The 27,939-nt window shown below is 38.9% G+C and overlaps 1 protein-coding gene and 1 pseudogene across 11 annotated transcripts in view; one reads left to right on the top strand and one right to left on the bottom strand.

The window, feature by feature from the left end:
• The window catches only part of SLC9A9 (solute carrier family 9 member A9), a 654,903-nt gene that overhangs the window by 76,193 nt on the left and 550,771 nt on the right, over nucleotides 1–27,939 (bottom strand). For all 10 annotated transcript variants that reach the window (XM_077864842.1, XM_077864844.1, XM_077864845.1 and 7 more), the window contains one exon: nucleotides 25,861–25,936. In XM_077864842.1, the coding sequence (XP_077720968.1) occupies nucleotides 25,861–25,936 (76 nt within the window). The remainder of the gene's footprint in view (nucleotides 1–25,860; nucleotides 25,937–27,939) is intronic.
• On the top strand, nucleotides 554–27,939 carry LOC144293769 (peptidyl-prolyl cis-trans isomerase A pseudogene; annotated as a pseudogene). Its single transcript, XR_013361038.1, has 2 exons — nucleotides 554–634; nucleotides 26,553–27,939. The product of XR_013361038.1 is annotated as a peptidyl-prolyl cis-trans isomerase A pseudogene (transcript).

Genomic DNA, 27,939 nt, shown 5'->3' with positions numbered 1-27,939 from the left:
GTGCATGTTGAAGTACATATGCATGCACACACACACCTACACACACAAATGTGCTTCTTCTTGAAAAGATTATTCCTTCTGTCTATTTTATCTCTCTTAGGACAAATTGTCAAAACAATCCTCAAATGCTAGATAATATAATCCTCAAATTCTAGTAATATAAAAATGACTGTAATAATAGAAGTGGTACTGTTGCCATCCACGGAACTGGCATTTCTACTATTTCTCAAATCTTCAACTATCCTATTTTCTAGTCTTTATTCCTGTATTCACTGAAATGATTGATATGGGCAGTTTAGACATCCAGAAGAGGAGATTATGGTTTTGACCTTAATAGATGGCTTGACTGTGCAGAGTATCCCATGGACTTAATACCGAAGAGGTTATGGATTTTTCCCCCCTTGGTTCTTTTCCTCTTTATTATGAAGAAGACTAATTGTGTACCTGTGCACATGAGTACATGTGTGGCAGGAAATATTAAATTCCTTTTGATTTTTCCTTTTGTGGTGATAGGAACAGAAGAGTATTCTTTTAAAATTTCTTTTTTTTTTTTCCAGGCAGACGGTGGGAATAGAGGGCAAGAGTAAACCAATTCTCAGAATGAGGTGTTCTACCAAGATTTAAAGAGGAAAAAGTAAGTTTCAAAAGTGAGGGGAGAATTGCCACAAGGGATACTTGATCAAAGCAATGACATGGCTTCATAATGTGGTCTCAGATTTGGCAAGAAAATGCAGAAGACCCAATTGTGTCCCCTCAGAATGAATTGAAAGGGTCTTCTGGAACTTGGAGGACTGTGAAGGTGGCATGTCTACCACTCATTCCTCAGATGGTGTCAAAGATGGTTCGTGCTTATGTACAAAAGAAGCACTTTTGTCTGTATTTTCACCTGGGCTACTTGCCCAACACTACTGCCTTGGAAGCATGGTTCTATGTCCTATGAGTTCCCATTTAAGGAGTTTATCTGTGATCTGAGCTCTGAACTGAGTCCTGAGCCAAATACCTGAGCAATATAGTATCTAAACTATCAGCCAGGTGTAGTGATCAATGATCTGAACAGCTTGCAAGTTATGGCTAAAAGAGTGGCTTATCCATCAAAACCACATAACTCCCAGAATAATTATGATTCTAGCTTTTGGGCTGAAAATTATTTAAATGAAAGACTATTTACAAAGGGAACAGCAGGGAGAAGAATCATGTAAATTAGATTCATTAAATGGACAGATTCACTCACAGTTCATTTTGGGATAATTTATGCCAGTTTTCTCTGATGTCATCTGTTGTTCAGGTTAATAATTAGTCATGCTCATTATTAACTGATGGAGGTTGCTTTGTATTTTGGCAGAAGGAGGCATATTATCTGGGAAAGCTCCTGTGAATACTGAGCTTTCAATATAGGTACAGGGTTTATTTGCAAAAATGTAACTCTTATTTTCCCCAATAATTCAATATGCTGATATACTTTGTATCCTCAGGAAGCTTTGCAGAAGAATCTCTCTCTTTAGTATTATACAATCTAGAATAGGATAAAATGTTCATTCTAACTCTAGTGCTTTCTGCTTAGAATAATTTTAAAATATATTAAAAGACATCTCTTTTATAGGCCAAGTTACAGATCTCTTGAGAAATCCAATATGATGATGATGCCCATTTATAAGATTTTACGATAGAAAATTAACTTTAAAACTGTTTTATAACTCTACCAAATATAAGAAATATATGTATCTAAGAAGATAAGGTACTAATCTACCTAGACCTTTTGAAATTCTTGGTGAAGCTGGCAGTCCTTTATGTGCCTCAGTTCTTTGAATTTAGTACTCTGACCTTGAGAAAGTAACAAGGATAATGCCCACTATTAATGTTTCTCTTTTAAAAAACAAAGTATTTCCTGGCATGTCATTGTTTTGTTTTGTTTTCAAAAAATACTTGACTCTTTGCAGTATTTTACACTTAGATCATTTCCCATTTATAATCCTTTCTGGTTTCAGTGTGTTGGAGGAAAAAAAGGTGTTATGTAGTTGTTTAAAAAAAATTCAACCAAACAATAACAATCAGAACATTCTAAAGAATTTACCTTGAATGTAAATTATGAAAGTAGTAAAACTAGTGAAGGATGCTTTACATAGCAGAAGGATGAAAGAGAGAGTATTCAGGGAAACACTTGAGCTTTCTGTTTGCATAACAGAATAAAGGAGATACGGGACATTGATTAGGTTTGGAGGGGGATTCTAGAGTTTGGTTTTGGATATATTAACAGCAATGAATCTTCAAGGTAGAAAAATGGAGTATCAGGTAAGTTGCGTCTATGTGTTTGGATTCTGACAGTTATAAATCCGTGACTCATCGCTGTTTCCATACTATTTTAATTTAAGAATATAGATGGAATCACTTAGAGATAGAGAAGAGAAGAGGGCCTTGGATAGAATCTTGATTAACTATAGTATGTTTAATGGGCAAGAGAAGATGAGTCTAAAAATGGCCAGAGAAGTAGGAAAAACTCAAAGAGGGTTGAGTCAGGGAAGACAAGGCAAAGAAAGACTTACAAGAAGGGAGCAATCAATAGTATCATATGCTGCTAAAAAAGATATGTCCAATGAGAACTAAAAAATATCCATCTAATTTAGGGATATGGTGCTTATGGTTGACCTAACAAGCCACTTTAGTAAAGCGGATGAGGTGGAAGCCAGATGTAAGTAGTCTGAGGTAGGAGAAGAGCAAATGTAGACAGTGAGTATAGTCAACTTTCCTAAGAAGTTTGTGAAAAAGAAAGTGATAGAAGATTATTGATGTAGTTGTTTGAGGTTCCTGGAAGCTTTTATTTATGTTGTTGTTAAATGGTTAAGACTTAGGCATGCTTAAAAGCCATTTCAAAGGATTTAGTTGGAAAGGAATTGGTTGATGTTATAAGAAGAGAGAGTATAGAAGCAGTTTAGTTTTAATGTTTGATAGATTGATGAGAGGAGTTCCCACCTAATGGCTTCTATATTCCCTATGAAGTAGGAAGTGAGCTCATTTATTGAGAGCAAGTTGGACAGTTGGAGAGTTGAAGTTTGAGGAGAGCAGATTAGTTCTGAAGAGTAATTAAAGATAAAAGTTATGATAGATGTGAGGTAAAATAGTTGGGCAATACAGGTCCATTTGAGGTGGGTGATCAATAATTTACAAGGGAAACAGTCCTTCCAGGTATGGAAATTTAACAGGGCTCAGCTACTCAGATGGGGTCCCCCCAGCAGCAGAGAATTGGCTTCATCACTGCTTGGGGTTTTGCCAGATTTGTATACTGAAAAGAATGGGCAAAGGAATCTAGGGTGCTTACAAGGGTGTTATTGAAGTGACAGAGCATGAATTCAGTGTAGGAAATGTAGAGAAGGGGCACCTGGGTGGCTCAGTGGTTGAGCATCTGCCTTTGGCTCAGGTCATGATCCCAGGGTTCTGGGATCGAGTTCAGTGGGCTCCCTGCAATGGGCCTGCTGCTTCTCCCTCTGCCTATGTCTCTGCCTTTCTGCATCTTTCATGAATAAATAAATAAAATCTTTTTTTTAAAAAAAGGAAATGTAGAGAAAAGATAGACCTTAGTGAACTGGAGTCCTTATCATGTCAAACAAGGAGATCATCTAGTCACATGCCCCTGTAGTACAGCTTGTCCACAGAAGAAGAAAAAAATATTTCTTATTTAAAATTATAAATTTTTAAAGCCATTAAGTATAAACAATTTCTTTTTGATTATCCTAAAGGGCAAAAGAGAATGAAGTCTAATTTTAACTGTTCCTCTCCCTCCAAATTTATAGGAGGACAAAACAAATTTCAAAGACAAGCTTAGGCTTGTATATATTCTTATCTGAATACAGATTTCTCCCTATATGCTAGTCAAAACGCTTTCAGCATAATAAATTTGTGGGAAAAATACTCTCTTCATTTGTTAAATGTAAAGGAACATCATTGTGCACAAAAAACTGTAGTCCAGATGAGGAAAAAAAAATAGAGAAGATAAAAATCATAACTTGACTCAAAGGGGAACCTCATTTAGTTTTCTCATTATTCTCATTAAAATGAGTGCTGAGCTAATTGCTGGGGAAAGTGATACTTGGTGTTCTAAAAAAATATTCTTAAAAATAATCATCCAAAAGCCTCATTTCTTTTTCTGCACTCTATGACTTTTTAAAAACAAAATTTATTTATGTATTTGACACAGAGAGAGAGAGAGCCAGAAAGCACAAGTGGGGCGGGGGGGTAGGGGGGTGTTGGTGTGTACAGCAGAGGGAGAGGGAGAAACAGATTCCCCGCTGAGCAGGGAGCCTGATGTGGGGCTGGATCCCAGGATCTTGAGATCATGACCTGAGCCAAAGGCAGATGCTTAACTAACGGAGCCATCCAGGCAGCCCATTATGTGAGTTTTTAAGCCATATTGTTTTTACTAAAACCTTTGGATAAAATGAAAGGGAAAGAAATGAAACACTCACATCAAAACTCAAGAGAAAAACAGTGAGAAAGAACTTTGCATTCAAACTCCGCAAAATGTTCAGATGACTGTTGTCAATTTCCTTCGCTACATAATAGGTGATATCACAGCCAAGGGCAAATCTAACTTTTCTTTTTTTCCAGAAAGGAAAATGACTAGTTATTCCGGAAAAGCAAATGAAAGGAAATGGAATTTTCTCCTTACCAACTAAACCTCAAATAAACAAAAACATCTCACAATTCAAGGACCTGAACTTGAATCTGGCAAGAGACATACACTGAAGCAATTGCTAGAACTCCAGAATGTGAGGGTGTGAGAGCCTAGGAGAGGATGGATAAGATTTTTCTCAGCAAGGAACACCCAATGTATATTCTGTCAATGACCTTGACCACGTGCTAGCTTAGGCACTTTCACAAGCATGGCGACCAGTAATTTAGGGTTTTAATGGGAAAGGGGCTTTTAGTGTGGTTTAATCAGATGGTGGTGTGTGAAAGGAGCAGGAATAGCTGTGTTTGTCTGTGTTAACAAATGGAGTGGTGAGACATAGAAAAGGGGAACTCAGGAAGATCACTCAGATAAGAGAAGGAGTAAAAATGAAATTGCTCCAAAGAGAATTTGTTATAAGAAATTGTAGACTTTTTTTTTTTTTTGGCTAAACTGAAACCAAGTAACCAAGTGGAAACTACTCCCAGCTGTGGTCCAGAGGTATAAAGCACAAGATAGGGACAGGGCTCCTGGATGGGGATGTCCCATGCTCTTAGCTTTGCGGAGTCTCTGTGTCCCCACCTGAAAGGAGAGAAATGCCTTTTGGTCTGTGCTAAAGCAAAAAAGCCACCAGAGTTGTCACCTGCCCACCCTTATCCACAGCCATCCTACTTAGGATAGCTATCTTTTCAACACTTCTTCCAAACACTTGAGATGTATTTTACAGATAACCTGTGAGGGAGCAGCTATTTCTAATCTGTCTTAAAAGAATTATTCCAAAGCCAAGATGATGAAAAAGGTCTAGTTAGAAAAAAATATTTGTAAGGTGACAATTTAAGGAACCTCTTTAAAAAAAAAAGATGTGTTCGTGGCTTGTCAGGAGCAATGTAAGATTGCTTTCTCTGTTTCTATCAGAAATGAGGCAATATCAGGCCATTCTGGAAGCTAGATGAGAACGTAAGCAGCTACTGGTCATGGCATTTTGGATTTTATTCCATTTCTTTCTTTCATTTTCATTTATGCTTCCTGTGATTGAATCATAGGAAGTTAATAGGTCAATTATTTACTTCCTGGGAGTCTAAGAACGTGCCTTTCTTAACTGTGTGCCATCAAAATGGGCTATTACATTCTGTTAAGTTTGTTAGAATAAAAACATGACAAGTGTGCCCTATTTCTGGAAAACAGATTCCAAGTGTGCAGCAGAGAGCCAGGCACCTCTTTTCTTTCTTCACACAAAAACCACGAAAGAACATATACTCCTTTTCATAAGAGTGGCTTTTATTTGGTCAAATTCTGAATGAAGGATTTGTTTTAAGCACTTCCATTGTGTAATATGGCGTTGGCTGAAAGCATAAATAGACATAAAAGCCTGAAAAGTGAGCTCTAATTTCCAAAGCCGATTAAGAAACATGGAGGATACTGTGTGGGAATCATGAGTTGTCAAGGCCTCAGCGGTCCTGAACTTGTACCCAGACTGCTGTGCAGCGGGGGAGTTTCTCTCATCAATAAAACATAGGAAGTACATTCCATGTACTGTACAGATGGGGAAACTGAGTCCAAAATCAGGACTTCTGATTCATAATCTAGCTGTTTTCTGATCCCTGGGGCCCGACTGCATGCTGCCCCAGCTCTCAGCTGACTGTAGCCACGGGGATTCAATTTCCCCTTCTGCTCTAAATACCTTGCTCCTGGCTACTGGGAGACCTGGAGTGGTACATATCGAGTGGTCCCACCTCTGTGTATTAATTCCCAGTGAGGTACACATGGTGTTTTTAGGCCACTGTTGAGCTGGAACAAAGTTATTTCACCTAAAAAGCCTGTAGGTGGGCTTAGAGTTGTTTACTTGAGGGCAGAGGGGGGCAGATAGCCTTTTAGCTCCTATAGAGGTGGGTGATTCAAGGTCAGCCCTGGAAGCTCCTCTCTTTGGGCAGAACCTGGGTAGGCCTCATCCCTTGGAATGAGGGAGAGGACTCTGTGTGTGCTAGGAAGGCGGGTGGAGCATGGTATTTCATGCCCTTAAATAATAATAACAATAGCAGCCCTGTATTGAGGGCTATTGACCTATTTTTTTTCTAAGCTTTACGTTAGGTATAATTACTAAGTTTAATATAATGAATCTTATAACAATCCTGAAAGACAGGTATTATCTTGATCATCAACCCCATTTTAAAAATTAAGAGCTCAAGGTTCTAAGAGTTCAAGTAACTTCCTCAGCATCACAAAGCTTGTAATTGGCAGAGACTTAAACCTAGTTATTTGACTCCATTTTGCTCCAGACCAGTGGGTTTGAACTTGACTTGGTTGGATATACTATCAGTGACGTATTCATGACATAAGTTAACCCGAGGGTTCATTTAAGTGAAGTCTATAAACATGACAGGTTGATATGACTGAATTTTTACAAAATACTAAAGTAAGTGTGCTGTCTCCTTTTGAGTAGGGTTTTAATTGCAGAGCATCTCCTTATGAGAGAGCAGCTCAGAAGAAGAAAGTTCACTCAAAGGTCTAGAGAAATCCATTTATGAGGCAAGAGTGGGTGAGTGGCTTGTTTATCCCAAAGAATAGGCCCAGCAAGAAGACAGAGCAGGCTCATATAAACAAGTTTCCACCTGGGGTAAAACAACCACTTGTGTTCTCCCCAAAAGCAGTCTTCCTGCCTCCTTTAAAAAAAAAAAAAAAAAAAAAAAAAAAGATCTTATTTATTTGAAAGAAAGAGAGAGAGAGAGAGAGAGAGAGCATGAGCAGGAGGGAGGGGCAGAGGGAGAAACAGACTTCCTACCAAGCTTGGCCCCCCTATGATGCGATGATGTGGGGCTCCATCTCAGAACCCTGGGATCATGACCCGAGCTAAAGGCAGACGCTGAACCCACTGAGCCACCCAGGTGTCCCCTGCCTCCATTGTTTTTGTGGCTGGCAGGAACAGATGTACAGTCAGGAGGGCTGGAACCACCCAGCCACTCCGAGTCCTCCACTTCCTTGTAACTGCACCCCCTGGCCCTTCCTCTCTGCAGCCCTGCTACCCCTAGGAGGACAGCTTTGGATTCTATGAATTTGGGGCCAGAATTTTCTAGCATAAACCCATTTTCTTCCTTTCCTATTGCAACAACCATCATTTAGGTCCTTGTGAATTCTCCTGAATCAATGCTGTTAGATCAATCTTTCAAAACAAGCCTCTGTGTCACTCTCATGCCTACAAATCATCAATTCCCCATTATCTATGGACTCAAATCCAGACACCTTCACCTGATGCTCAAAATCTTTACAGAGTTGCATAAACTCAGCATTTTAGTCCCTTCTTCCCTAATACCCAACCCTAAACGTGCCAAGCTACCATCCTCATTTTATCCCGAGTATACATACTTCCCCACATTCTTACCTTTGCTTTGCCTAAAAAACTTAATGAGCATTATCTTAATAGGCATTATTTGGTACTTCATAGTTTTCAAAGTGGTTTCGCTTACCCTTTTTCCATAAAAATTATGGTTACAGAGAGGGGCAGATACAATTATACTCACTTCACAGATTAGAAAATATTGGCTCTGAGCATGTCTAGAACCTGAGGTTCTGTAGCTAAGGGGTGGAGGCCGGCCTACGAGCCAGATCTTCAAATTCACTTTATTCTGTAGCTCTGTCTTGCATTCTTCTTTCCTGCATCTGGCTTCTCCTCTGCCTCCCTCTAACTGCTGCTTGTCAAATGCTACCTCTTCCTCAAAGTCCAGCTCACATCTGCTGACTCCAAGAACTCTTCTGAAGTAATGTCTTTCTCTCTCTCCTCGAGCTCTTCACAGCACCTTCCACCTCACCCGGAGCTCAAAGCACTTAGGTGAAAAGGCCTGGGAGTTCCTGGATAAGGGTTCGAGGCCGGTACGGATCAAGTATTTGATCTTTTTGATCATGACTCCAATTAAGAAACACATTATATATCACCAACTAGTACGCATGCACATGCCCACCTCCCCCCGCCCCCAACCTGCCTGAGCAAGTTTATGAAATAATATTTACTTCTAATTTTGCAGTGCATTCTCATATTTTCTTTAGCCTACTTTCATCTATTAAAAAGTGCTGGTGAGGAACCACTAAATTGATTTTGAGAACCTTTCGTGAGTTCTGATCAGCAGTTTGGAAAACTCTGGTTTAGATTTTTTTTTTTTAAAGATTTATTTTATTAAAAAAATTTTTTTAACTTAAATTCAATTTGCCAACATATAGTATAACACCCAGTGCTCATCCCATCAAGTGCCCTCCTCAGTGCCCATCACCCAGTTACCCCATCCCCCACCCACCTCCCCTTCTGCAACTCTTTGTTTGTTTCCCAGAGTTAGGAGTCTCTCACAGTTTGTCTCCCTCTCTAATTTTTCCCACTCAGTTCCCCTCCTTTCCCTTATAATCCCTTTCACTATTTCTTATATTCCACGTATGAGTGAAACCATAAGATGACTGTCCTTCTCCGACTGATTTATTTCAAAATCTGTCTCTTCTAAATGGCCTAGACAACATTTTCAAAGATTTGCAAAAGACTGAGAGAGCTATGTTCATCGGGCATTTAATCTGTAATTCCTAACAGGAACACAAACAGCTCTCACAATGGCTAGGGCAGGAAGGAAGGGCCTCAGCTGAAGAGCATCTGCTTCTACTTGCTAGAAGGTCAAGGATAGGGATTATTTTTTTTTCCAGCTTTACTGAGGTATAATTGACAAAAAATTGTATAAATGTAAGGTGTTCAATGTGATGTTTTGATGTACAAATGCATTGTGAAATGATTACCACAATCAAGCTAATTAACAAATCCATCACCTCACAGTTACCATTTGTGTATGTGTGAGAATACAGAAGGCCTACTATCTTCGCACATTTTAAGTATATAATACAGTACTGTTTTTTAATTTAAATTCAATTAGCCACCCTAGAGTACATCATCAGTTTCAGATGTAGAGTTCAGTAATTCCTGAGTTGCATATAACACCCAGTTATAACGCCTGCAGTATTGTTAACTTTAGTCACCACGCTGTGTATTCGATCTCTAGAACTTACTCATCCTGCCTAACTGAAATGTTATGCCCTTTGACCAACATCTTCCTATTTTCCCCAAATCCCAGCCCCTGGGAACCTGTCATACTTCCTACTTTTATGACCTTGAATTTTTTAGATTCCACATATAAGGGAGGTTATACAAGATTAGGGATTTTTTTTTAAATTGAAGTATAGTTGACATACAATTATATGTAAATTTCAGGTATATGGCATAGTGATTCAACAATTCTATTTATTACTCAATGCTCATCACAATAAATGTTGTCACCATAAAATCTTATTACCATATTAGTGACTATATTCCCTGTGTGGTACTTTGCATCTCTGTGACACTTTTATAACTAGAAGTTTGTACCTCTTAGTACCTTTTACCTATTTTATTTATCTCATCACCTACCTTCCTTCTGACAGCCATTAATTTGTTCTCTGTATTTAAGAGTCTGGTTTTTTTGTTTGTTTGTTCATTTGCTTTGTTTTTTTTAGATTCCACATGTAAATAAAATCATGTAGTATTTGTCTTTCTCTGTCTGACTTATTCCACTTAACATAAGACACTAGGTCTATCCATGTTGTCAAAAATGGCAAAAATCACATTCTTTTTTATGGCTGAGTAATATTCCATTGTGTATGTACATCACATCCTCTTTATCCATTTATGAATTTGATGGACATTGGGCTGCTTCCATATCTTGGCTATTGTAAATAATACTGCAATAAACATCAGGGTGCATATATCATTTTGAAATAGTGTTTTCATTTTCTGTAGGTAATTACTCACAATTACTGGATCAAATGGTCTTTCTATGTTTAATCTCTTGAGGAGCCTCTATATTGCTTCCCACTGTGGTTGTACTAATATATGTTCCCACCAACAGGGCACGAGGGTCCTCCATATCCTCACCAATGCTTGTTATTTCTCATCTTTTTGACTCTAGACATTCTGACAGGTATGAGGTGGTATCTCATTGTGGTTTTGTTTTGCATTTCCCTGATGATTAGTGATGTTGAGCATCTTTTCATGAGTCTGTCAGCCATCTGTATGTCTTCTTTGGAAAAATGTCTATTCAAGTCCTCTGCTTATTTTTTAATTAGATTTGTTTTGGTGTTGATTTGTGTAAGTTCTTTATATATTTTGAATATTAACCCCTTATTGGATATATCATTTGCAAATATTTTCTTTTATTCAGTAGGTTGCCTTTTTGTTTTGTTGATTGTTTCCTTTGCTGTGCAAAAGCTTTCATTTTGACGTAGTCCCAATAGTTTATTTTTACTTTTGTTTCCTTTGCCTGAGGAAACATATCCATAAGTGTGTTGCTAAGGCCAATATCCAAGAGAGTACTGCTTGTGTTTTCTTTTTAGGATTTTTATGGTTTCAGGTTTCACATTTAGGGCTTTAATTCATTTTGAGTTTATTTTTGTGATTGGTATAAAAAATGTCTAGTTTTATTCTTCTGCATGTAGCTGTCATGCTTCCCCAAAATCATTTATTGAAGAAGTGGTCTTTTCCCCATTGTATATTCTTACCTTCTTTGTTATAGATTCATTGACCATATAGGCATAGATTTATGATACTTCCAGCTTCGTTCTTCTTTTTCAAGGTTGTTTTGGCTATTCAAGGTCTTTTGTGGTTCCATACAAATTTTAGGATTATTTGTTCTAGTTCTGTGAAAAATGCAATTAGTATTTTGATAGGGATTGCACTGAATTTGTAAATTGCTTTGGGTAATATGGATTTTTTTAATATGGACATTTTAACAATATTAATTTCTCTGGTCCATGAGCATAGTGTATCTTTCCATTTGTTTGTGTCTTCAATTTTTATCATCAGTGTCATAAAATTTTCAGAATATAGGTATTTCACCTCCTTGATTAAATTTATTTCCAGGTATTTTATTCTTTTTGGTGCAATTGTAAATGGAACTGTTTTCTTAATTTCTCTTTCTGTCACTTCATTATTAGAGTGTACAAACACAACAGATTTCCATGTATTCATTTTGTATCCTACAACCTTGCTGAATTCTTTGTTAGGTCTAACAGTTTTTCAGTGGAGTCTTTAGAGTTTTCTATATATAGTTCATATCATCTGCAAATAGTGACAGTTTTACTTCTTCTGACCAATTTGGATGTCTTTTATTTCTGTTCTTGTGTGGTTGCTACAGTCAGGGCCTGCAGTACTATATGGAATAAAAGTGGTTAGAGTGGACATCCTTGTTTTTGTTTCTGATGTTGGAAGAAATGCCTTTAGTTTTTTACCATTGAGTATGATGTTAGCTGTGGGGATTTCATACATGGCATTTATTATGTCGAGGTATATTTCTTTTAAACCCACTTTGTTGAGGGTTTTTATCACGAACAGATAGAGGTTGTGTTTTGTCAATTGCTTTTTCTGCATCTACTGAGATCGTATGTTTTTATCCTTTCTTTTGCTAATGTGATGTATCACATTGATTGATTTGCAAATATTGAAACTTCCTTATATCCCTAGAATAAATCCCACTTGATCGTGGCAAATGATTCTTTTAATGTATTGTTGAATTTGATTAGCTAATATTTGGTGATATTTTCATCAGGGATATTGGCCTGCAGGTCTTTCTTTCTTTCTTTCTTTCTTTCTTTCTTTCTTTCTTTCTTTCTTTCTTTCTTTTCTTTCTTCTTTCTTCTTTCTTTCCTTCTTTCTTTCTTCCTTCCTTCTTTCTTTCTTTCTTTCCTTCTTTCCTTCCTTCTTTCTTTCTTTCTTTCTTTCTTTCTTTCTTTCTTTCTTTCTTTCTTTCTTTCTTTCTTTCTTTTCTTTCTTCTTTCTTCTTCTTTTTTTTTTCTTTACCTGGCTTTGGTATCAGGGTAATGCTGGCCCCATAGAATGAATTCAGAAGCTTTCCTTCATCTTCTATTTTTTGAAATAGTTTGAGAAGGATGGGTATTAATTCTTCTTTAATGTTTGGTAGAATGCATCTATGAAGTCATTGGTCCTGGACTTTTGTGTGTTGGGAGTTTTTTGATTACTGATTCACTTTTGTTACTAGTAATTGTTCTGTTTAAACTTTTCTATCTCTTCCTCATTGAGTTTGGAAGGTTTTGTGTTTCTAGGAATTTAAGGGATAGGGATTCTTCATGGACTAATTGATGGAGGCATGGGGCACATCCATTTCATTGTGAGCCATCTTCAAAGGAATGGAATTTGTGGGTGCCAGATAGCTAGGGAGGATTTCTCAATAAGGCATATCTGTAGACTGAGAGGAGACTTATATGCTCATCATAATCTTGAATATCGCAGAAAATCAGCTAGAATTTAAAAATAATAAAAATCTAATAAAATTCTTTGTTTATATCTGCACAGTGAGTCTGAGGGCCTTCAGGCTTATAAACCTGTCACTGAATTTAGTATCATTTCAACTTTATGAAGCACTTGATGTTTGCAAAGTGCTTGTACAATTACCAATTATCATAATGTTCATCTTCTGAACATTTTTGTTCAGAGAAGGCCTGAGGACTTCAATTTAAGAATTTAAAAAAGCACACCCCTAAACAAAACAGAAAAAGAATTGGTCAAGCTAAAGATCAGGCTTCTGAGCTTGTGCTGCTGGAGCTTCGCAAACGTGGGGTACCTGCTTCTGAGTGTGGTCCTCTCTTCCTTCAGCACCCAGAGTCTTCAGTGCGTGCAGCCAGCCTAGGGGCGGGCCACTTCTCCTGACTGACGCTGGCACACTGCTTTCGGGAGCTCCAAGCATGATCTGTGTCTACATGAAGCAGGGGACAGAAAGGCAAAGGGTTTGGCACCCGCAGTCCAAGTCCTACGCACTCGTGTGGGATGTGGGAAGAGGTGTTTTCTATTGCTGGGAAGGAGTAGTGAGGAAAGGGAGAAGCAGTTATGGTCTTTCCTGTTCCAGCTATCAACCACATAATAAAAGATTAGAGTTAGAGTTGCTTAGGAGCCTGTATATACAAGCTGGAAATCAGCTCTGGTCATGTTTATAGGGCACAGGTCAGTGAAATCCAACACACTGGTGGACTTCAAGAAATTTTAAGGAAATGGTTTCAAGGGATGTGAAAAGCAGTGGTTTGAGGATATATCTGTTTCCTTCAGAAAAAGGTTAGCTCTCTAGTGCTACTTCCCCTACGTTTAAAAGCCTACAGCATCAGCTACCGTTGGCAAGTGGCTGTCCCAAAAAGCTGAGTGTGGACTGAGAGCTGGTGGCATGCTAGTACAGGAATTTAGGAACAACAACAACAAAAAAAAAACGCCTTTTCTCTGAAAGTAAATTTGAATTCTATATTTCTGTTAGATTAGTTAAAGCCTCTGTCAGAAATTCTCTCACTTCTGACCATGGGTTGGTAACTGAAGTATGAGAAGCTGAGCTGAAAGACTGAGTTGGCTCTGTAAACTGGGAAACATTTAGAGACAGACCAAAACCCCAGACTCAAATACAGAGAACAAACTGGTGGTGGCCGGAGGGGAAGTGGGTGGGGGACGGGAAATAGAAATAGATAAAGGGGATCAAGCATACACTTATCTTGATGAGCACCGAGTCAGGTAAAGAATTGATGATTCATTATATTATATACCTGAAACTAATTTAACACAGTATGGCAATTCTACTTCAATTAAAAAAAGAGAGAAATAAATAAATAATGGTTAAAATGGCACATTTTATGTATTGTATATTTTACCACAATGAAAGAGTATTACTGAAAGAATTTGATAGAAGATGCAAATGCTTCCAGAAACCTCTTCAAGGGGCAGCACTCCTGGATCTTATCACCACTGCGGTGTGGAGTTGATTTTTAAATTCCAGGGGGAAGAGTACTGGGGTGACCAGTTGCCCCACCATGCCTGGGCCTGAGGGGTTTTCTCAGGGGCTTGCTTCTCAGGAGGCAGGACTGTAAGTGCCAAAACAGGAAAAGAGGAAAAAGTCGGGCACCTCCACAGTACCCAGCACAGGCACATCTTGAAGAAAGACCAGGTGGTCAGGTTGCTAGCCAGGGAGCAAAGGTGAGGTAGCAAGGGGGAGGCCAACTTCACACGGGAAAGCAAGCCCCACCATGACTTGCTGCATCTACCACAGGGGAAGTGTATTTTTTCTTTTTTTGCAATTTCGTTTAAAATCTGGATTGCCTTGGCTTCTTTAATTTAGCTTTTTGATGACCAGGGAACAGTTTAAATAAGGAAAATGCAGACTTGGCCTAAATTGGGCGGGACGTGCTGACCAAGGATACCGGGATGGGACCTAATGCAGAGACTGCCTGCTTCCTAAGTGTCCAAGTGAAACCCCTTGGGTCTTCTGGAGAATAAACAAACAACTGAAACGGTTCTTTTGATGAGCCACTTGGCTGCTCAAGGACAGGATCCCTGACTGTTTTTTTTTTTTTTTTTTGCTGGCTGCCAGCTAATCAGCATCGTACCCCAAGTATGAAAATCAAAGTTTGTGCTTCAAAAGACTTTTTTTTTTTTTTTTTTTTTTTGCTTATCCTACTTCTCTTTCTCATATTTAAGTCCAGTTGGATTGTTTGGCTTTTTTTTTTTTTTTTCCTTTATCAGAGGATATCAGTCTATTTTTTTCCCTTGAGTACAAATAAATAGCATATTAATAATTAAAAAAAAACCTAGAAAACATTTTGGTAGACTCTAACAATTACACCACTGGGCCATTTTCTTTAGTGAAATTTAAGAACCAATCTCGTACTGAAATGATACCTTGATAATTTAATGCACTTATATTTTGAAACACATAATGGGTGTTCCAAAGGATGTTTCCAAGAAGAATGAAAACATTGCTGTCCTCATTTTTATCTATATGGGAAACTGGTGGGTGTCTTCGGAAGCAACTATCAGAATCATTTTAAGTTTCTCGCTCTCCCCATTACACCACTTTCCACATGGCCATGAGTGCTCTTCATTACAGCAGATTGGACTGTGTGATTCTGTGCTTAAGGCACCGCATTGGTTTCCTGCAGTCGATAAGACACAATCCATTTTCTTGACCGTGACACATGTGGTCCTGCCCAGTGTGTCCACATGATAATTCTCCAATTTCACTTCCCACTGATCCAGTCACACTGACACTCTCACCATTTTTCACACACCTCACTCCCGGGTTGTGCTGTTGCCTGAGTTGTTGCCATTGCCAGGAAGTCCCCCCACAACCTCAGCCCAGCTCCCTAGAGATTCTTACTTTTTTTTTTTCCCCACCCAGCTGCAAAGTGCCTTCTGTGTGGCTTCCCTGATTCTCCACAGCTGGTTAGTTGGCTATACCGGCCTCTGGCTTCCATAACCCTCTGCTCATGACTTTAATATAGTGCTTACTGCATGGCTGGCTGCTGTCTCCACCTCATTAGGATGCTGGCATCTTGAGGACAACTAGCATTTTTAACTTATCTTACCATTTCTTATTTTGTGACTTCAAAAGAAGCTTGAAGACATAGTAATATTTTTTCTTAGGGAAGAAGTATTAAAACTAAATTCAGTTAAAACAAATGAAGAAAATTTACACAAAATACTCATTTCCCTCCCCCCCCCCCGCCCAGGGGAATAAATATTAAAACTAAATCCAGTTCTGGAAGCATTAATCATGCAGGTACTGATAAATGGCTGTCACACAGATGAATCAGATTTGTGACAGAAAGGAAACTTTAGAGGCCCTTTAGCCTATGGTACATTTCTCTACCTTTAGCTACCTGAGTTACCAAACAAAAATATGAAATTCGTACCAAAAAGAGAGAATTCTGATAATACTGGGGGTAGGGAATAAGAGCTTCATCCTCGGCTTCAAAGGCTGACTGCACTGTTCTCTGGAGAAGGCCTCCTTTCTCACCTTCCAATTCTGTGTCTTGCAGGCAGACTCATTCAGGCTCCTTTCAGCTATTCATACCACACTTGTCATGGGATCTCCATAGTGTTCCCTCTGCTCAGAACATTCTTCCTCCCTTCCTGTTGTTTAATTTCATGTTAGGAACTCCCAATTCCTCTGTGGTCTCTTTGCCACATGACTAAAAGAACGGTATTTATTTCGCCAACAGTCTCTTCCTCCATTAACTACCAGCAAACTTCTCTGTCCACTTTTATTTACATTGAGAATCTGTCATCACCATCTACCTGGTGAAGTGGACTTTAATTAGGCAGAGTCTTGGCTGCCCACATGCTTTGTGTTGTGTCTACCACAGCTTCACATGCAGACAAGGGCTGAGTAGTGTGGTCCCCAGGATACACCAGTCTCTGTCTCCTTGTCAGGTGATAATATGTGGGGCTGGTAGCAATGGCTCATGCTGATAATGTGTCTCTGGTAGCTCATGAATTTGCTGGCAGCCGGTAAACATCTTGGCTCCTACAGTTGAGAACGAGTGACCAAGTAACCGTTGAAGCAAATTTAAGCAAAATACTCCTTTTCTCATAGGCAAGAAATATTAAAACTAAATTCAAAACTGGCAACATTGAGGGAGGTAATACATATATTTTTGTCAGTCTTCACATTTTTTCCTTTTTTCTTTTTTTTTTCAAATAAAACGATTCAATGCTGACCTAGAAATCTTCAAACATAACATCTTATTGCTAATGACAAAACACCACAGCTTCACCTGAAAGGTGCAATTGAAAGATTTCCTTTATCACGAGAAGGGACAAGAGGAATAATTATCATCAAAGGCTTGTATTGCTTTCATTGTGGAACAGAAAAATTGCCTGCACTTCTCTATTGAGTCAAAATTGCTATCTGTGGTGTAATTTCCAGAAAAATAACTATGGGATGATGGACTATAACTTAGAAAAATCATAAATGAAACAATCACATGTGCAGAACAGAGGACACAAAGAAATTGCCTAGCATCCAGCTACATCCATTGACTCAAGACCAAATAAGAAGAATTATGTATGATTTATAGCCTATGCGGAAACTTTCATTTATGTGGAGACTGGAGATATTCTTATCGTATTAAAATATGGCTGTTGCAACTGAAAATTATTACAGGCATACAAAATAATAGATACTTTGGTCACTCAGAGATAATAAATGACAATGAATACTAAACAAATTACATGGTGTCTCCATTTAAGAGATGTAGACATTAACAGGTAGTAATGATAATATGACAAAGCTAATATTTTTTGAGCACTTTTCTAAGTGCTTTGTGTTAACTCATTTAATTCCCAAAACAGACCTATGAGATGGGGACTTCCATATTCCCATTTTGCAGCTTAGAGACTGAGGCACAGAGATGGTCAATAACTTTCCCCAAATTACACAGCTAGTAAGTAGATAGGCTACAATAACCAATCAGTACATCCTGACTTGTGAGCCAGACTTTCCTCAATTTGATAAAAACCAATAGTGGAATGTCTAAGTGTGTATACCTTTATACCACAATCATGTTCCTGAAAAGACATCTGTAAATGAGAAATTTTAAAACAGAACCAGAATGTAAGTTTTGTGAGAATTTGTCAACGGCTGTATCCTTAGTGCCAGGACAGTACTTGGCTCATAGTAGGCTCTTAATAAAATATGTGATGACCAAGTGGGGAGAATCTAGTATAGTACTGTGCAACGAGAAAGTGCTCAACAAATTCTTTAAAAATTGGTTTTAAAGGAATTTATGAATCCATTCTAGAAGAAGAGTCACCGTCTGATTTCTCATTTGCATAAATCCAGATTTTCATATCATTTGCTTAAAATAAAGATGAAATGAAAAAACATTCTCACTTAATAGGAATTCTCATTCCCGTGCACTTAATAAGAATATCATTAAAACTTTTACAGAAGAAAAGACAAAATAAATTAGGGGCATCTCAATTCTTGTAGAATCCTAAGATTATTGTAGAAAACTCAGTTATAATCTTGGGACCCACAGCTTTTCATAGTCACAGTGGAAAATCTAACATTTTCAGGCAACAGCTCACAAAGTCATACTTGTAGTCACTTCTCAGGCCTTCAGAAGAGTTTTAGTCCAGTTATGGAATACTGTAGTGTATTTAGGTTATAGAAACTTGAGAAAACTGCACTATTTAACTGTCTTAATCATGTTTGGTCCCTGGAGGTAAATGAAAAAGTTACCATTAGTAAAAAACAGTTTTAATAACCCACCAACTTTTCTCATAGATTTAGCCAAAACAGAGGACAGTATTTATTATTCCCACTACATGGAATAAAAAATCATGGAAGACCCAAGTTATGACCTGAACACAAAACAGCCCATGTTTCCGGGTACCCTTAACATTCTCCTCATTGGTTCTCACCAACGAGTTGTGGGAACACAAGGATCCAGGAAACTAGTGTTTTCTTTTAGTGAATTTTAATTTCTGTTCACTTAGATGCTATGTCAGGGGCTACCTACAAGATCTTTCTACACTAGCACCTATGAGAACAAGGATGACCAAAAGCCAAGCTGAATACCCAATGGATGATCCATTTGGATGCGAGTGGTAGCTGCCCTCCTGCCCAGTGCAAGCTTAGCTCCTCCCTACGGCCAGCTTCTCAGGGGGACAGTTATCATGCAGAGAGAGTCTTTAAAAAGCTGATTAGTTACACTTCCAATATCTCGAAATCTGCTTTCTGAAACCACCTGTGGAAATATCTGGTTACATTTTGCAAAGTGAGGGTTATAAATTATTTTAATTTACGGCTTCCTTAGAAATCTCTCCTCCACCCCCCAGGCCCCCAGAGGTCCCCCTCTTCCCAGTTAAATTCTAGGGATGCCAGTGTCCCTCCTTCCTATGCTAAGGACTACCTGCTGTTTGAAGGGGTTTTGGGGTCATGACTCTTTTTAACCAGGCAAATAAGCAAGACTTCATGAAGGTCAACGATATCCACCTTGTTTTTTGCTGGGCCCCCAGAAGCTAGGATATTGCCTGGCACATAGTAGGCACTAAATAAAACGGAGTGAAGGAAATCTTACATCCTCTGCTAGCCCTCCTGTTTGTTACTGAAAGTGAAACACACCCTGCCTCCAAACTAGTGAAGTTTTTGATAAGCTACCAAAGAAGCTATCCTATAAAGCTATTGATTGTATGCCAGGCACACTTACAACCACATCACACATACATTCATGCTACCAAAACTCAGTGGATGGACCACCACAACCAGGACCCTTGGATTCTTTAGGTGGACGCAGCCTGCTTTTTGTTGATTATGAATGCCGCCTCCAAGTCCATCAGTGACCTTGGATGTGCCTTTTCCCCCCCTTTGGGCTCTGTTGCCTCATTTATAAAACGGGGATCATAGAGCTAACAGTCCTTTTTCCTCTGAGAGTTTTTTTGTGAAGTAAACTCAAGTCATTCACAAGGCCACAGTCCTACCTCAATAAATAATTCATGGATGCTTCTGCTAGTCAGAATAAGTAAAACTGCAATGCAGTGATTATCATTTAAAATGGAAATTGCTGCTCACAATATTCATACCTACGATTTAAAATAAGTTTGGCTGTGTGGGATATAATGAATTCTGTCAAGTTTTAGGAGGGGAAGGGTTTTTTCCCCCCTCTTTTTTTTTTTTTCCAGGACTATAATGCCATTACATTTAAACCCATTGAATACTTGGTTGCAAGTGTCATTTTGAATGATACTCATGTTCGTGTTTACTTTCCTGGAATGCAGCCCTAGCCTGTCACACTTCAGTAGAGGAGGGGGTCTGGTATCTGCCACTTTCCTTGCCAGACACTTTAATGGAAAACTCCAGAGCTGTAGCATCCGCACATCTGCCATGGGCCTTTCATTTTGCTGGTAATACCTCAGTGCACTCTTCATTCCAAACCAGTGATGGGAAGGAAGTCTCCATCCACGTGGCTTTATGTAATTCTGTTACTGTGTCAACTCGCCAATCCATTGTTATCTTTGCACTTTCTTACGCTTATGTAAAATGTTGGCAACCACATAATAACTTCTTATTTTCAGTTGATGTCGGTATACAGGAAGTGCTAAAAATGATTTTGGCTGCCCTTTTTGTTTTGGAAAAGGTCATGCTTATCCTGTGTCATTCACATTTGTAAGACTAATATATACACATGCTTACGGACTAATATATACACATCTCTTAAGGAGAGAGATGATAAATGATAGAATGGAAAGAGGCTGTAAGAGGCAGACAGTTGAGCAGGGTCATTAGTCACCTATGAATAAGGCAACCTAAGATTCCCATGCCAGCTGTAACAATGTGGATCTAAGCAAATCATTTTATCTGATGTTTTAGAAAATATGGATAAAGGGATATCAATTTCTGTTTCTAACCTCATCATTATAAGAGATTGCTAGTGAGGATGATAGGCGGCTCTAAAGTTTTGAGCTCTGTATACTAATAAAATCAACACACAATTGGTGAGATAAGATGTATTCAAAGTCACCCAGACAGAGAATGGTTTCTAAACCTGATCCAGGCCTGCATGTAGCAGATCAGGTGTACTAATTAAACCTAAGGAAGGATGAACCAGCCATAGGAAGGAAGTCAGTGAAGAAACAGATGCAAGTCTGCTGGGGTGGTGGTCCCTGCCTAGGGAGAGGGACACTGAGGTTTGGGTGGTAGATATTCCTTGGTTACCAAATGGCAGTCTGGGTGGAAACACCAAAATGATGCACTCTGCCTTGCTCTGCTTTCCAGCTCACTTAGCAATCTTCAAATAATTATTTGGATTTTCCTGCTACATCAATGTCTAGAATAAAGGTGCCATAAACAGAAAATATTGTTTGCTGGCTTGCTTCATTCATTCATTCATCCATCCATCCATCCATCCATCCATTCATTCAATAAATATTTACTGAATGTCCACTATGTGCCAGGCACTGTTCTATGTCCTGAGGACACATCAGTGAATGAGATGTGTCCCACGTCCCTGCTAAGAAGGCACATATCTTGGTTGGAGGAAACTATTAAAACACATAAATAAACTATATACTGTGTCAGATGGTGACAAGTGTTAAGGTAAAAAATGAAGCAAATGAAGGGTGAGGGAGTGCTCTTGGGACTGTTAATTTAAAGATGGAGCCAGGAAGGTCTCACTGATAATTTGAAAGAATAAGTGAAGGAGGTGAAGGAGGTAGGCATGGGAATGTCTGAGGGAACAACATCCCAAGCAGGGAGAAGAGTCAGTGCAAAGGCCTGGAAGTAGAGATGTGCTTGATATATCCTAGGAAAGCCAGGGTGGCTGGAGCAGAGTGAGCCAGGGAGTGAGAGTAGAAGATGGATAGAGGGCCATGAGAGGCCAGATTGTGACTTGAATCTTCTTGTGGCAGGGAAAGGATAATCCTCCCCAGGGATATAGATAATGATTTAGGAATTTGGTGTCTCGTTGAGTCCACTCAAAGTGGGTGGTTGTAAAATGAAATAAAACAAAAAAGGGTGGTTATGAGGATTAAGTGAAATAATGTATCCACTGGCAAAGCAGCAGGTCAGTAAAATAGATTCCCTTCTCCTCTCCCCTTCTCAGTTGCTCCTTTGCACTAGATGACTCAGAATTGCTGCCCATATTGAATCACAATGAAATCTTAATTAACCCTCAATTTTGGCACCATAGGCTTCCAGCAAGGCTCTTGAACAAAGGAGCCCAGGTTGTTTCAGCAATGGCCAACACAATCAGCAATCTATTTGGGTTGCATCATATGCTCTAGCCCCTCCTAACCTCCCGCAGAGCTGTGGGGGTAACGTGAATTTATCAATGTAAAGCACTCAACATAGTACTTGGGCCATTATTCATTGAATGTTAATTTTTTATTATTTTTATACCCCTGTAGTTTTTGGGAAAATGTTATGGAAATGTATATGTGTATTAATTATGCTATGAAAAAGTAAAAAGAAAACAAAACTATTCAAGCAACAGTGGCTTGTTTTACTGATACCATTGGTGAATTAAGAGGGTCTTTCTAGGGTCTCAATTTTGGGCAGAAATTGAATGCAAACTGAATACTGTGATGCTTGGTTTTATGGGTCTGCCCAATAGTTGACTAGCCTACCCAACTATTCAGTAGGTGTGGTCCCCATCTGAGTTACCAATCAGTTGCTTTAAGGAGATAATCCTGAATGTGGGTGGGCCTCATCCAGCCAGTTGAATGACCTTAAGAGCTAAACTGAAGTTTCCTTAAGGAAGAAAGACAGTTGAGCTGCCTCAAGGCAGCAGCATCAACTCCTGCTTGAGAGTTTCCAGAGAGCTTGCCCTACAAATTCTGCACTTGCATCACCCATAAAGCCATTTTCTTGAAATAAATCTATGTAAGTGTCTATGTATATGTATGTGTATATGTGTATGAATATGTATGTGTATCTATGCCTCTGTGTGTGTGTGTACGTGTGTGTACTCCTACCGGTTGTGTTTCCGTTTCCCTGGAGAATGCTGACTGATACAGGTGCACATGAAGGCTTATTCTTCTTTTCCTTTTGTCAGTAATTCTTCATGATGCCTCATTTGCATGATGCAATTTTGCTGAAATGAAACTCAAGCAGCTCCAAACTTCAGAGTCAGTTTCTTTCAGCCTTGCAACAATTTCTTTTTTTGCCTTGGCCAGGCCACCTAACCCTGGGGTAGGGATCATCCCTACACTGACGGTGGCTGGAATAGCCTACCTATGAGGGTCCAAGGGCACATCACCTGGGTTCTAGGTGAACAGTAGAAAAAACATAAATGGCAAGTGGATAATTTGTCTCTGGAAGTACAGATATATCAAGGGGTCACAGGGTAAAGACTGGTTGGTTTGCTATTCTCTGGGTATGAATTCAGAGCGTAATTCGGATATAAAAACTTTGTTGTCTAAGTGAAAATATATCTGTGCAGTGATGGTAGCACTGCAATTTCTAGAATGAATGCACAGGAGGACAAATTACCATGAGAAGAGATATTACTGACAGAGTAAATCTACTTTCATTTTTTGCAAGTCTGTCCATAATCATATGGAAATAAACCCCTGGTGAAAAGTGAGACAAAAACTATGACATCATCTGAATTTGGTGTCACTGCTCTAAGCTAAAAATTTGGGTGAGTTTCCACTTTCCTTTCTGGTCTCCAAGTTATTTTTTCCACTTTTACCCTCTTTCTTCCTTATAAAGCATTCCTCACAGCATTGTCAGGATTTGAGCAAAAACATTTTTCATCTCATTTCTGATTTACCATTTTGTGTGATTATGATTTATAATAAGACATATATTTGGTGTTTCACAGAGCTAAGAACCTCAATTTCCTAAGTGAAGAAAGGTATCCTTTGTTATGTTAATGAGGTGGGCTTTGGACCCCTCTGGCCAGGAGGACCAACCTGTGATTTGAGGGCTGGAAATTTAATTTCCCCTCCTCTATGCACCTTTGGGAGGGGAAAGGGGCTAGGGATGGAGTTCAATCACTAGCGGTCAATGATTTAATCAATCGTGCCTATATAATGAAGCCTCCATAAAAACCCAAAACGACAGGATTCAGAGAGCTTTCTAGTTTGTGAATATGGAGATTTGGGGAGAGTGGTGCACTATGAGAGGGCATGAAAGCTAGGTGACCTTGCCCACATACCTTGCCCTGTGTATCTCTTAACCTTTTATAATAAACCATTGATTAGTAAGTAAAACATTTCTCCAAGTTCTGTGGGCCGCCCTAGTAAATTAATTGAACCCAAAGAGGAGGTCATGGGAACCTCCAATCTGTAGTGAGTGGGTCAGACACATAAGTAACAATCTTGGGAGCTTGAAAATTGGGTCCAGGAACCCAAAAAAGACATTTTCTTACTGTATACCTTTCATAATCAAGCAGACTTCTGTGTACTCCTCTGTCAAATTTTTATAAGTTCTTAAAATTTGGTTATCAGCTAGGTGACGCAATGGCAGGGGAAAATTGTGTTTCCAGATGAGAAATCGACCTGGAACATAAACCAGCATAACCTGCTACGAAACAGCTTCCCTTAGAGAGACCAAGAAGGCAAGGTGATGGGTAGCTAATGAGATACCAGAACCTCCATGAGGTAGTTAACGGCCAACAGGGAGTGCTTTTAAGGTGTTGGAAACCTACACTGTCCATAAAGGCTCAAGATTGAGCAAGGCATGCTATCTGTCCATAGAGAGCAGAGCTGTGGGAAAAGAAAACTGTAGACTCAAGAACCCTCTACCTTCCACATGTGCATTTTGTAATTCTTGGAATGCTCTACTTTTGCAGAATTGCTTTATAAATTCTCGCCTGTTTTGCTTATTTCTGCAATTTTCAGTTGGCTTCTCTTCATTCTTATTTAATTTTCTTCTAATGTAGCAATTCCTCCAATTTGCCTTCCTCTCCTTCCCACTGTGAATTTCCTATACTTCTCTTGCCTCCTCTCCCCTTTCCATTTTACCTCTTCTTCACCTTATTCTTTGAATTTATTTTTCCTATTCTTAATTCTTCTTCCTTTCCTACTGATCTGTTGTGGTTTTAATCATTGCTTGGGCACTTTAAAATCACCCAGTGACTGACATTTTCTCCCTGAAAGGAAGAGGATTTGTGACTGTGGAAAACTAACTACAAAGACCCAACACATTCAATTTTCAGTGCAGTTCTTTCCTTTCTTCCGTGGCGCTTTTGCTTGGGATTAGAGATGGACCGCTTACTGCACCTCACAATGGCACAGCCCTTCAGGCCTGACTTCTCAGCCCTGCCAGTCACATGGCAAGGTGGAACTGAGCCACTATGTTTGTACTGATTGGGAGAATTGTAAAATTGACCTTCACTAGGAAAGGCTTACTCAAATCTTTCTGGAAAACAAAGTAATGTTATTTTATAATCTTGTGATCAGACTCATTCTTCTCAGACCATTCATTCCCTTTGCCCCTAGCCCCACTCCATTTTCTTATAGCATGAAACAAGAGCACACACAAATGGGCTGGGAGAAGGGTGAAGGATTTTTGTCCAGTTACCTTGGCCAACTGGACCAGAAGTAAGATCTTTGCAAAGGGAAGAATAGTAAAATTAGTAAAGTAGATCAGTCCTCAGGACTGAAATATTTTATCATCTGGCATTTCGGAAATATTAGATTGCCATGAATACACCAAGTTCATTTGACTCTGAGAGATTTCACTTTAGTTCCTTGTAACACTTACGTATAGACTATACAGCTTTTTATTTTTTTGACAAATTTGGTCATGAATTCACTTTACCTTTCTGGGTTTCTTGAAGAGCAAGAGCGGATACCTCAATGACTAAGTGCTTGAAGTTAGTCTCTACCAGGCAGCAGGATCTGGAAGGTTATCATTATCAAAGGATATTTGTGGTCAAAGCCGTACCACATTCTGAAGAGCCAAGCACTCTCTGTTTTGGTTGTGTTTTTCTCCAAGCTATTTGCTTCCTGGAGAAAGACAATAGAAAAAGGTATCAGATAAATAATCAATACATATTAATATATATTAATATCAATATAAATTAATATAGAATATATTCATATATTTTCACTATAAAAATACATGTCAAACCAAATTAAATGTAACCACTTAAAAAGAAACTTTCTAGGTTGTAGGCATTTTTATCTAAATGGCGAAGCAGCTGCCAAGCAAATTAGCTCATAGATCTTGCCATGTGGATGAGACTCTTGTGGCATAATTCAACATTTACTTTTCTTCATAATCCCTATTTTATTAAACAGCTAAGAAATGCCATTTTTTGACATCAATAAAAGTGATATTTCTGTCAGATTGCTGTTGCATGATTTTTGCTGTTTACTTCTGTCAAATTTGGATGGTATTTATTTATGACTTACCAAAAGGTCAAGTCTAAAGGGGTGATAACAGTCTAATAATTGTTAAGCTAGTTTTCATTCCTTTTCTTTGTGATTACTACCAAAGGCTATGGTTAATATTTGATAGCTTTCTATTTCTATTTTAAGAGTTTTGAAATAGATATTCCTTATAAAAGCCTGTAATATTCGAATGTGCTTGTCCTTTTATTTTTTTTTTTTCAAAAGGGCCAAAGTAGGAGGGGAATTAAGAAGAGAAAGCACTCAGCCTTGCTGACACCGCTGCCCCAGAGCCACCTGTGTCACTAACCCCAGAGCCACCTGTGTCGCTAACCATGGTCAACCTCACTGTGTTCTTTGACGACTATGGACAGCAAGCCTTTGAGCCTTGTCTCCTTCGAGCTGTTTGCAGACAAAGTTCCAAAGACAGCAGAGAACTTTTGTGCTTTGAGCACTGGGGAGAAAGGATTTGTTTATAAAGTTTCCTGCTTTCACAGGATTATTGCAGGACTTATGTGCCATGGTGGTGACTTCACACGCCATAATGGCACTGGTGGCAAGTCCATCTATGGGGACAAAGTTGTTGATGAGGATTTTGTCTTGAAGCACTCAGGTCCTGGCATCTTGCCTATGGCAAATTCTGGACCTAACACAAATGGGTTCCAGTTTTTCATCTGTGCTGCCAACACTGAGTGGTTGGATGGTTGGCATGTGGTCTTTGGCAAAGTGAGAGAGGGCATGAATATTGTGGAAGCCATGGATTGGTTTGGGTCCAGGAGTGGTTAAGACCCCACAAGAAGATCACCATTCCTGACTGTGGATGAATCTAATACATTTGACTTGTGTTTTATCTCAACTATGAGACCATTCCTTCTGTAGTTCTGGAGGGTATCCGTTCACCCCCACCTGCTTGAAATAGCCTATAATCTTTGTGCTCTCACTGCAGGTCTATGATTCCATATTTTCCTTATTCCCCTCCAAGAGCTGGATTGCACAGTTAAGTTTATGACTATGAAATAAAAACTAAACAACAACAAAAAAAGAAGAGAAAGTATTTGATGTATATTTATGAGAGAGTAGAGGATGAATGTGAGAAAAAGGAAAGAAGGTGAAAAATTTTTGTGAACCTTACAGACAGATGACAATGAAGATTGATTGCACTGTGGTAGGAAGGAGATCCAGTGGCATTTTTACTTCTTTTGTGAATCCCATTTTGCATATCAAGAAAAGAGACTCCTGGGCTTCAATTGGTTATAACTTTCTCCATCATTAAAAGCATTTATAGATCTGTACACAGGGACTTCATTGCTTTATTTGGGCCCACAGTTTCCACCCCCAAATTGTAACACTTGTTCAGAGCCCATTAACAATGTGAACACTCTCAAGAAACTATGACATGGAAGACAATGGCAATTCCCTGACTATTCCTGAGATAGCGCTTAGATGAACCCAAGTGGATTTGCTTTCATTTTATTTTATTTACTTTTCCCCCATTCCCAGACAGTTCCCTTGATGGTTAACATTAAAGAGCTCTGTTCTGCTCTCTAAAACATGCGTACTAGCAGATGCTGTAATTCCAGCCCCCAGAAATAAAATGGGAATACAAGAAAGCCAA

The sequence above is a fragment of the Canis aureus genome, chromosome 22 (assembly GCF_053574225.1).
Source record: "Canis aureus isolate CA01 chromosome 22, VMU_Caureus_v.1.0, whole genome shotgun sequence".
NCBI classification, from domain to species: Eukaryota; Metazoa; Chordata; class Mammalia; order Carnivora; family Canidae; genus Canis; species Canis aureus.
Note: the sequence above shows the minus strand (reverse complement) of the source record. Positions and strands in the feature narration are given on the sequence as shown.